The following is a 12,190-nucleotide window of genomic DNA, read 5'->3' on the forward strand; positions in this document are numbered from 1 at the left end:
CCCCACCCCCAGGTCAAACTCCAGGAGTGCCCCCTCCAATTCCAGGAGCTCTCCTACCCCCACCCGCTCAAACTCGTGTTCACCCCCAAACTCCGGAATCACCCCCCCCCCCGCGCGCACACACACACTGGAAATATCCCAAATTAGTACAGCTCCAGCATCGCCCGTCCTTCCACTCGGCGATCTCTCTCCCCTCCCAAACTGCTGAGCTCGCCCCTCCCTCCGCACTCCGGGATCACCCCCACCACACACACACACACACAAACACAACTCCGGGATCACACCGCCACACACACACACACAACTCCGGGATCACACGACCACACACACACACACACAAACACAACTCCGGAATCACACCGCCACACACACACACACACACACACAACTCCGGGATCACACCGCCACACACACACACACACACACACACACACACCCCCACCCCTCCGGGATCACACCGTCGTGCCCGTCGCGTCGACCAACAAAGCGGCGGCCGCGGCGCATGCTCGGTGCGGCGGCATGGTGGGCTCCTTGCTGTGTTATGTGTTGGCGCCGCTCGCCACTCTCCTCAGCCGGATCACAGGTGGGTGGCGGCTGGGGCCGGGACCGGGATCGCTCTGCGAGCGGGAGGGTGGCTGACGGACCTGGCAACTCCGGCTGGGTGTGACTCTCTCCGCTTCCAGCTCTGTTTTCGGCCGCCCGGGCCAGTTGCCCCGTGCGCCGTTTGGGTTGAGGCCTGGCCTCGGGGTATCCCGGGATCTTATCCCCTCCCTCCCTCCCTCCCTCCCCACTCCTTTCACCATCACCGACTACGTCCCCGTCACCGTCCCGCCTTCCATCTCCCGGTTCCCTTGGTCCCCTTCCCCCCCGACCTTTTCAAATCCTCTGCCCTGCCTCCTCACACTCCTCATCCTTACCCCCGCACCCTCCTCACCCCACACCCCCCTCACTTCCTCACCCAGCTCACTCCTATCGCTCCCGAACCCCCTTATTTTTCACGGAAGTTAACAAAAGGTGCAGAAATGGAGAGAAATTGCCAAGTAATGGGAAAAAATAATGTAAACACGAGGAATTCTGTAGATAATGTTATCGTTTGTATCGGGATATGTCTGCAAAAGTAGATAGGTTAAACTTTAACTTGTGAAAACACATCTGGAGTGTTATGTACAGTATTGACATTCTTATTAAAGATGTTCTTATGAAAAGGTGGATTAGTGATCTCAGTGTACCTCAGTCTGGGATTGCTCCTTATTGTCTACCTGTACTGCACCTTATTCTGCATTTTGATACTGTTTTCTTGTGTGTTACCTCAATGCACTTTGGAATGCCATGATCTGTATGTATGGCATGTTTTTCCCTGTATCTCTGTACATGTAACAATAATAAATCTACCAGTTTGCCGATTTTACCAACTTAATTGCTATTGGTTTATTACAGAGATACAGCGAAACGTTTTTGTTTGTGTGCCATGCATTCGGATTATGCTCTATACTATACACAAAATGTTGGAGAAACTCAGCAAGTCAAGCAGCATCTATGGAGAGAAATGTGTTTCAGGCTGAGACCCTTCATCAGGACCCCTGATGAAGGGTCTCAGCCTGAAAGGTCAACTATTTAGTCCTGACGAAGGGTCTCGGCCTGAAACGTCGACTGCGCCTCTTCCTATAGATGCTGCTTGGCCTGCTGCGTTCACCAGCAACTTTGATGTATGTTATTTCCTCCTTAGATTGATTTGCTGAGTTCCTCCAGCATTTTGTGTGTATTGCTCAGATTTGCAGCTTCTGTGTTTAAGATCATTCCTTATGTAAGTACATTGAGGTAGCAAAATGAAAAACAGCGTGCAGGAACAGCTGTAGCTACAGGAAAAAGTGCAGTGCAGGTAAAGAGTGCAAAGGCCGTGACAAGGTAGATTGGGGGTTCAAAGTGCTAATGCAGGTACAGTACAGCAAGCAAGTAGGAAAACCTGCAGAATGTTATCCACTGTATTCAGAAGATTTGCAAAGTTAGAGAGGTTATACTTGCTTCAGGTACTGGTAAGAACATATCTTGAGTACTTTGTTCAGTTTGATCCTATTTAAGGAAGTGTGTATATGTGTTGGAAGCAGTTCCAAGATGTTTTACTGCACTAAATCCTGGAATGTATAAAGAGTCATAGAGCACTACAGCACAAAAACAGGCCCTTCGACTCATCTAATCCATGCTGAGTTCTACCTAGTCCCATTAATCTGTACCTGGGCCATAGCCCTCCCATCCATGTACTTATCTAAACTTCTCTTAAATGTTGCAGTCAAATCTGCATATACCACTTCCACCGGCAGCTCGTTCCACATTCACACCACCCTCTGAGTGAAGAAGTTCGCCCTCAGGTTTCCTTTAAACATTTCGCCTATCACCCTTAAGCTATGACCTTAAAATTAGGTTCTAGTCTCACTTAACCTCAATGGAAAAGCCTGCTTGTGTTTACCTTGTCGATACCCCTCATAATCTTGTGAGGAAATGTTTGATAGGCTGGAGGCTTAGCTGCTCAAGATCAGGATTGCAAGAAAGGATTTGATTGAAATATATGATCCTGAAAGGGAGGATGTGGAGACGATATTTTCCTTTTTCCCTTGGAGGAAAATCTCGATCACTGTTCAAACATATGTGGTCATCCGTATATAATGACATATAAGATAATTTGACATCTCACCCTAAGCATGGGCTTTTTACTCTCCTCCCATCCGGTAGGTGCTACAGGAGCCTCTGCTCCCGCACCAGCAGGCACAGGAAGAGCTTCTTCCCTGAGGCTGTGACCCTGCTGAACCTCTCATCACAGCGCTAAGCAATATTGCATCCATATTGTACTGTCTCAGTACTTTGATATCTGCGTGCTGTAGCACTTTTTATTTGCAGTTATTTTGTAAATAACAGTATTCTTTGCATTTCTGGTCAGATGCTGACTGCATTTCATTGGCTTTGTATCTGTACTTAGCACAATGATAATAAAGTTGAATTTAATCTAATCCAAATCTAATAATATATACAAGTGATGCTGGAAATCCAAAGCAATACACCCAGTGCTAGAGGAGCTGAGCAAGTCAGGCAGCATCTATGGAGGGGAACTATAAACTATTTTTTTCCGCACTTGAGGCTATTTGGAACTCTTCCATTAAGGGTGATGGAAGGAGTGACAGTCAACATTTTTATAGCAGGGGTAGACATAGGTGAGGGGTGAGAGGATGAATGGAAGAAATATGGAGTGTTATATGCACAAGAATATGTATGCACAGGTAAAATGAAAAAACTTGCAGCAGGCACATAGTATCAGAAAAGCAGTATCTGCAAAAGAAATATAAAATCATACTTTTTTTAAAACAAGAAAGAACTCATTCAGATCAAAGTTCGAAGTACTTTTAATATCAAAGTACGTGTACTGTATACAACTTTGAGATTCATCTCCTTACAGGCAGCCACAAAACAAAAAAAAACCAATAGAATGCATTGAAAAAAAGACCACCAAACACCAAATGTGCAGGGAAAAAAATAGTGCAAACAATAAAAGTGAGCAAATAACATTTGGACCTGAAATTCATAAAAGTAAGTCCACAGCCACAAAGACAGCCATCATTGCAAACAATCCAGGAGCCCGTTAGTTGCAGGCCACAGCCTCAGTTCAGTGCAGAGGTGAGTAAACCTTGCAGAGCAGTAAGCTGAAAACCGACCCATCCCTTGCCGCCAGCCTTGACTCCTTGCCCTTTCCAATCTGGCCCGGTGCTTAAGTCAGCCAAGCAGTTCCTTGCTCTCGGACCTGGACCCCGCTGCTTCAATGTGCTCTCGGCTCTTGGCTCTGAGACCTGCCGCCTCGATTCAGCCCATACCCGAACTTTCCAATTTGGTCTAGCGCTTAAATCGGTGTCACCTCAGCTCGGTCCTTGCTCTTGGGCCTGGGAGCCATTGCCTCGACTCTACCTTGCCTCAGTTCTGCCATTTCAAATCACCTCCAAGTCCACTCCAGCAATGGCCAAACATTGGCTCGTTTCCCACTCTCGGGCCCAGGCCCAGGCCTGGCTGCCTCAACTTGGCCCGCACATGCTACGCCGCAACCATTCTACACTTTGGAGACCTAAGTTCATACTGCAAATATGCCAGGTCTTACAGGTGGTTCAAAAGTTCAGCTGAAAGGGAGGTTACAGGCTATTGATCGTAGTGTTTGTTTCTGAGAAAAGGTGTGATTAATAAAGTAATTAATAGTTGTTTTTGCTGCCAGCAAGTCATTGCTGTGCTTCACCAGCACCGTCTTAAATCAGAAACCGGGAGGTTCATTATTGTACAAAAAGTTGTTGTAATGTTTCTACGCTGAGGTAGGGATCAGGGTTGTGCAGGTTGTTTCAAGAACTAAATGGTTGAAGGAAGGTTGTTGTTCTTGAAGCTGGTTGTGTGGGAGTTCGGGCTTCTATGCCTTCTGCCCGTTTACAGCTGCATGAAGATGGCATGGCCCATGTCCCGGGTGGTAGGGATCATTTATAGATGTTGGCTTCTTAAGGCAGCAGCTCATGTAGATATTTACAAGAAGTTGCAATTAGTTAATGGATCAGGTTGATTTTACTAAATGACAGAGTAGGCTTGAGGAGCTACTCCTAAGTTTGTGTGCTCGTGTAACTTTTTAATGCTCAAATGTAAGGGGAGAATATACTGTGAGAGGCAGGACACTTGGGACCACTGATGTGCAGAGCGCAAGTCTGTAGCTCAGTGAACATGACAACACAAGTTACCTCTTCCTAGAGATGCTGCCTGGCCTGCTGCGTTCACCAGCAACTTTGATGTGTAAAGGTGGCATATGGTATGCTTGCCTTCATCTGTCAGGACAATGAGTACACAAGTCAGGAAGTCATGTTGTAGCTGGATGAAACTTTGGTTAGGCCACGTTTGGAGTACAGTGTGCAGTTCTGGCCACCTCATTAGAGGAAGGATATAAAGGCTTTGGAGAGGGTGCAGAAGAGGTTCATCAGCATGCTGTCTGGATTAGAGAGTGTGAGTTATGTGGAGAGGTTAGACAAATTTGCATTGTTTCCTTTGTAGTGTCAGAGGCTGAGGGAAGATCTGATAGAGCTTTATAAATCTAAGAGATATGGATGGGGTAGATAGAATCTTTCCCAGGATGGAAATGTCAAATACCAGAGGACATCACAGGGTAGATTTTGTTACACCAAGTGCTGGAAGCCTGGAATATATTGCCAGGGATGGTAGTGGAAGACATGATGGTGGCATTTACAAGGCATTTAGATAGATACACAAATATGCAGGGAATGGAGGAATCTGGATTGTGTACAAGCAGATTGGATTAGTTTAATTTGGCATTATGGTAAACACGCACCGTGGACTGAAAGGCCTGTTTCTGGGCTGTACTGTACTATAAGGACTTGTGGAAAACTAAGAGGATGAAAGTGTTATGTCTGTAGAGCTTTGGCTGGAGGGCGACACTGTAGTGTAGTGGTTAATGCATCACTTTGTAGTGCTTTTCAATTCCTGCCGCTGCATGTAAGAAGTCTGTACGTTCTCCCCGAGACCGTGTGGGTTTCCAGCTTCCTCCCAGTACATACACGTATGGTTAGTGTTGGTGAGGTGTGGGAACGCTATGTTGGTGCAGGAAGCATGGCAACACTTGCAGGTGACACAACAGAATCCTTGCTGATCTGATTTGAAACAAAATAACTCATTTCACTGTATGTTTTCATATACTTGTGACAAATAAAGCTGATCTTTACGTTTGGAATTAGGATTGTTTGGCAGCCTTGTTTCATGGTGGGATATCACTGCACTATCAGATGTGTTCTTGGATGTAATGTCAGTCGGAGCCTTTACTTATTAAGTTTGATGTCAGGAAATCTGTAATGAGGAAGGGGTGCTTTGGTTGAGATGAACCTTGACTTTTTGAAGGATCTTATTTAAGAGGGGGATCTAAGGAGTTTTAATAGCGTGGTCCAGGGAAAACCTCAGTGAGAGACAGTGTAGTGAAACGTGTGCTTGCTAGGAAATCTTTGAAAAAAAAACAATACTTAACATTGTAAGAGCAAGATGGAGAGTTTTTAAATTAGGAGGTAAATTTTTCTGATGATCGGAATTTACGGAATCATTGAAACTTAATGGCATTTGGGTGTTACTGAACTCTGCTTTGTAGTCTTGTATAGCAGTGGAATTTTTAATGCCTCCAGCTTTCATTTGGAGAATGAGTTCTGAATACACATTGCCCTCTGGGTGAAAATATTTTCTTTCAATTTCCCTCACACCAATTTACTTTTTTAATTCCCTTAAATACTTCCTTACAGTGACTAATGTGTCTTTTCTGTTTACTTGTGTATTGGCACTCAATTTCCATTAGTAATTTTTAAAAGTGCTTATACAAATGTAAAGGTTCATTTGCATGATTTATTTCTCAGGTCCCCACGTTGATGATGACACTGAGAAAGAACGTCCAGAGGATTCGTGCTTGGAAACTGATGAAGTATCTGGCAGTGGTTCCGCTTCATGGTTCCCACTTAGCAAAGACCAAAGTCTTCTGCTCCAGGATTGGCTAGGCGTGCCAAGTCCAGTTTCAGTAGAGGAGAAGGGCACAAGTGCCGATGCTGATCAGGTCCCCCAGCGTTCTCTGACAGAGATCCTGGAGGCAGAAGAAGCCGCCATGACATGGCAGCAAGCGAGAAGCAGGCCAACAGTGGGCCCGCAGGTGGATCCGTGCCCAGTTGCTGCAGACCAGGGGAACACTGAGGACCAGGGGACATCTCCACCAGACACCTCCGTGAGCTGGCCACCCTCCCTTCCACAGGGTGCAAAGAGGGAGACCCCAGGTTGGATGCCAGCATCTCCCCAGAGTGCAGTTAGGGTCCTCCGACCCCCTCCGACTAGGTGGCAGTTCCACCCTCAGCAGTATGACCACCAGGACGTGGGCACGACTGATTGGCAGTTGATGGCATCGCACAGCATGAGCCAGCCTGGTGGCAGCCCGATGTGGCACATGTCCACTGCATTAGGTGTGAATGAAGCATCAGCAAATACACTGTGGCAGTTCCAAAATGAAGGGGATCTTCTGATGAACATAGGTGAGAAGATCAATAGTTCGAAGGTAATTCATAGAACATAGAACAGTATAGCACAGTAAAGACCCTTCAGTCCAAAATGTTCTGCTGACATATTAACTTCATCCCAAGATCAATCTAACCCTTCCCTCTCACGTAGCCCACCATGAGATGGTGTTGCAATTTGATGGTTTTGTTGATTCTGTTAATTAAATAGCTTGAGTTTAAATCCCAATACTGACACTGACTGTATAAAGATGGCTTATGTTGAGATACTTAGTTGCTGAATAAGTAGGCTTCGAGTTTTCAGTGATTTGGTATTTTACTTTATCTTCTCGTTATCGTTGGTAAGTAATTAAGTCAAATTGAAGTTTTTGTCAGGTAAGCACAGGTCCAGTGAAAAATTTGCAGCATTACAGGCACATAGCATCGGATAGACAACGTTCACAAGAAAAACAAAAAGACAACTTCAAAAAGAGAGTTTTTACAAGAAAGAGCACAATTAGAACAAACAAAGTCTATTTTAATGCAAAATGATCTTAGTGTTGCTAAACTGTAGTCATTAAGATTGCGTATTAGTGTTGTTCAACAATGAATGGTTGAAGGGAAGTAGCTGTTCCTGAATCTGGTGGTGTGGGACTTCAGGCTTCTGTACCTCATGCCCGATGGTAGCTGTGAGAAGGTGGCATGGCCCAGATGGTGGGGATCTATGATAGCTATTGCCTTCTTAAAAAAAACACCTTCTGTAGATACTACGGATGGTGGGGAGAGATGTATTGGGCTGAGTCCACTGCTCTCTGCAGCTTCTCACATTCCTGTGCCTTCAAACTTCCATAGGAGACTATGATACAACCAGTCAGGAAACTTCAAACAGTCTATCTGTAGAAGTTTGTTAGAGCACTCGGTGACAAGCTGAGCTCCCTTAACCTCCTAAAGAATATGCTCCTAGATCTTTACTTTCCTGTGATAGATCCAGAGATCAATCAAGGAGTCCCTGGAATGTAAACCATAACCATGCTCCCATGACAGTCTCCTGATTTTCCTTAGCTTCCTGAATACTAAGGAAATTCAGTATTCAATTTGGGCCAAAACTTGAGCTGTAACCCAAGAAGAAGTTTAACATGGGATAGATAAATGACATTGCAATGGAAAATAAGGTAAATACAATTCAAATTATGTCATGATCAGCAATTCACCAGATACTTGAAAGCTGATTGCTCAATTATTACATGGTTCAAAATACCTTGGAATCCAAAGAGTTGAGAATTTTTCCTGACTGGGAATAGAAGATATGCTTTTAATTACAATTAAAGGTATGTCTTGTGCCCCCCATCAAAATCAGAGTGCCAAAGGTTTTGGAGAGAAGGCAGGAGAATGGGGTTTAGAGGGAAAATAAATCAGCCATCATTGAGTGGCAGAGCAGACTTGATGGGCCAAATGATTAATTCTGCTCCTATCACTTACGGTCTAAACGATAATTGGCTCAGAATGCCTAGGAAGTGGTTAGCTGAGTAGCAATTGCTTTACAGCACCAGTGATCTCAGTTTGGGATTTGATTCCCGCCACTGTGCGGAGTTTGTATGCTCCCCCTGTGGCCACGTTGGTTCCCTCCAGGTGCTCCAACATCCCACGGGTCAGGGTTAGTGACTTGTGGGCATACTTTGTTGTTACCGGAAGCATGGTGACGCTTGTGGGCTGCCCCCAGCACAATTCTCACTGATTTGATTTGACACAAAATGACACAATTCACTGTATGGTTTAATGTGCCTGTGACAAATGAAGCTAATCTTTAATCCCAGGGATATATTCTTCACAGAGTACTGCCTTATAAACCAACTCTGCTTGGAGTCACCGTGTGTCTTGCATCTGTTAAATGTATCAGTATTCTTGACTGGCCTCATTTCTGGCCAGATAGCTGAGACAGGCCTTTGAAGAGTCCCATGCTGGTCAGACCGTCACATTCTCATCAGCATTCCTCTGACATTCCAGCACTCACCTACACACGAAGGGCAATCTGCAGCATGTAACAAACATACCAACCTCTACGCCTTTCACCCAAATGAACCTCACGCAGTCATAGGGGGAACAGATAGCATCCAAGCTCAGGATTGAAGCTGGGTTGTTGGGGCTGTGATGCAGTGACTCCATCAGCTGCACCTTTGTGCTGCCCACGATGATAATCACCTGGTCTGTAGCTTTTCTATGCCTTTGGCAGGGGGTGGCGGGGTGAGAATCGACCTTACTTAGAAAGGAAAAGAAGAAAATTTTGCTTTATTTGTCACATGTACTGTACATGGAAACGTTCAGTGAAAAGCATTGTTTTTGCATCAAATTAAATCAATGAGGATTATACTGGGCAGCCTACAAATGCCACCATGCTTCCAGAACCAACAAAGCATGCCCACATTAAAGGTAAATGTTATGAACCTTTACTGTATGGTTTAGGAATGTGGGAAGGAAACCAGAGCACCAGGAGGAATCCCACACGATTACAGGGAGAGCCCCAATCTTACGGTTAGCTAACAGCTATGATACGTGTTTATTAAAATGCACTCTCAGAACCATTGACAGCGTAAATTATTCCTGTTCCTTTGCTGAGTCTGGGGGTCACTGATGGTTTGGTTCTCTCCCAGGCCAACTAACCAGAACGTGGGAGCCTTTAAAGAAACAGCGTGCGGATGAAGCCAGTAAAGGCAGCCTGTTTGAGTTCACCATCATGTCATACAATATCCTATCACAGGATCTTCTGGAGACTAATAAAGGTCTCTACTCTCACTGCCAGCCGGAGTTTCTGACCTGGGAATTTCGATTCCAGAATATTATGGAGGAGTTTGAGTCCTGGGATGCTGATGTGAGTACACCAGAAATAATCAATGCTCATTAACCATCTTGAATGATCAACAGTTCTTATGCTCTCTAGAATCCTAGAAAATTTGCAATGTTAAAGAAGCCTATTCACCACAAAAGACCCACCCAGCCTAATACCACCTTCCAATGCTTAGGCTGCTTAAGGCCCTACATGGTCCTTCTGGGAGAGACTGTCCACATGTGAATCCATTGGAGTTAGTTATTATAACCAGTGCTCCTGGTGTGATCTCCTCTACATTGGAGAGCCTTGATATAGGTTGAGGGATTGCTTCATTGAGCACCTTTGCTGTATCCACTGTACCAGCCAGGATCTCCTGGTGGAATTTAATTTCATCTCATTCCCACATCAACATGTCTGCCCACAGCCTCCTCTAAGGCAAAGTTGTGGTCAGACAGGGATTAGAAGTATAGCACCACATAATCTGCCTTGGTAGTCCCCAAACTGATGTTAATTGCTCTAATTTACAGTAAACATTCCCCTCTTTTCCACTCTACCTTCCTCCACACCCATCAGCCCATTTCTTTCCCCTCCCACAAGTTTCCCTGCCCACCTGCTTTCCTTTCTTTCATTGTCCACTCTCCTCTCCTATCAGATTCCGTCTTCTTCAGTCCCCTGTCACTTCTATCTGTTATCTCTGTTTCTTGTGTCATTTCCACTCTTTTCTCACCCCCCCCCCACCACACTTGCCTGTCTTCCCTCTCTTACCTGAAACATCGACTGTCCATTTCCTTCCATAGATGCTGCCTGGCCCGCTGAGTTCCTCCACCACTGGATTTGTTGTCCTTCAGGTTTGGCTCAATTACATTTCCAATTAATATTGAAATATGAAACAAAAATGCTGAAAGTAGCAAGTTGGGCAGCATCTATAGAAAGAAAAAAAAAGAGGGACTGCATCAAAGACTGTTTGTCAGACCTGGGAAAGAAAGAAAACAAATTAGTTTGGGCGACACAGTGGTGTAGCGGTTAACACAGTGCTGTTATGGCACCAGCGACCAGAGTTCAATTCTGGTGTCTATAAGAGTTTGTGCGTTTTCCCTGTGACTGTGTAGATTGTCCTGCAGCTACTCTGGCTTCCTCGCACATCCTGAAGACATACAGGTTAGTTGGTTAATTCATCACCTGGGTGTAATTGGGTGGCACAGGCTGTTGGTTCAGGAGGGCCTGGTACTGTGCTGTATCTCTTAATAAAAAGTTTTAGGTTGCAGAAAAAGGTGGGGGATAGGTGGAAGGGACAAAGGGAGGAGATAAGTTAATAGAGTCCTATGGTCAATGTGTAAATGGGAACAATTAGAAAGTAAATGAACAATGAAGAGAGCATATAGTGATTGAGAGGTGTAGAATGCTGGTTCACCTGTGCTTGTGGAGAGAAAATTGCTGAGCCAACGACACAGGTGAATGTTGAGGTAGCAGTTAGCATAACACTATTACAGCACCAGTGACTGGGGTTCAATTCCACAGCTGTCCGTAAGGAGCTTGTTCTTCCTCCCCACGACCGCGTAGGTTTCCTCTGTACACTCCGGTTTCCTCCCACATTCCAAAGGCGTACAGGTTAGTAGGGAAATTGATCACGTAGGTGCAATAGGGTGGCGTGGGCTTGTTGGGCCAGGCAGGAAAAAGTAAGATGGCAGAAGCTGTAGAATTAGATTTGCATCTGGAAGGCTGCAGTGTGCCCAGGGACGTGGGAGAGATACCTCGTTCACTGAGGCATGAGTATTGGCACTGGGGGAGAACTTACATTGGGAGAGGCTTCATTTGAAACGTGCTGGTACTAGTAATTGGATGTAATGTGTAACTAGATAGCATTCAATTAATTGGAGTTAGGGTGAGGGTTCAAGTGATAAAAAGTTTAAAAAGGAGATGAGAAGATTGGCACGGGATAGTGATGTAGAATATAGAAGAGTACAGCACAGTCCGGGTCCTTCAGCTAATGTTGTGCCTACCGGTAGATCATTCTAACCAATGTCGCCCTCATAACCATTCTTTTCTCATCCGTGTGCCAGACTAAATGTCCCTGATCTGTCTATCTGCCTCTACCATCACTCCTAGTATGGTAATCCAATCACCCACCATGTCTGTGTATTTTTAAGAAAAAACAGCTACCTCTGAATTCCTCCCTGTACTTTCCTCTGATCCATCTTAAAATTACCCTCTTGTCTTAGCTATTCTTACCCTGGGGAAATGTTTCTGGCTGCCTACACGATCTATGCCTCTTGTCTGGTACACCGCTATCAAGTGAAAGAAAAGTATGACAGGAAGGGCCAGAAAATAG

At 45.2% G+C, this 12,190-nt stretch overlaps 1 protein-coding gene across 1 annotated transcript in view; it reads left to right on the forward strand.

Moving 5' to 3' along the window:
• The first annotated feature begins 274 nt into the window (after window positions 1–274).
• The window catches only part of LOC134345108 (protein angel homolog 1-like), a 54,240-nt gene continuing 42,324 nt past the window's right edge, over window positions 275–12,190 (forward strand). Inside the window, exons 1-3 of the mRNA XM_063045281.1 lie at window positions 275–583; window positions 6,417–7,076; window positions 9,686–9,903. Coding sequence (XP_062901351.1) covers window positions 520–583; window positions 6,417–7,076; window positions 9,686–9,903 — 942 coding nt within the window. The 5' untranslated portion in view covers window positions 275–519. The remainder of the gene's footprint in view (window positions 584–6,416; window positions 7,077–9,685; window positions 9,904–12,190) is intronic.

This window comes from Mobula hypostoma, chromosome 1 (genome assembly GCF_963921235.1).
Source record: "Mobula hypostoma chromosome 1, sMobHyp1.1, whole genome shotgun sequence".
Lineage (NCBI taxonomy): Eukaryota > Metazoa > Chordata > Chondrichthyes > Myliobatiformes > Myliobatidae > Mobula > Mobula hypostoma.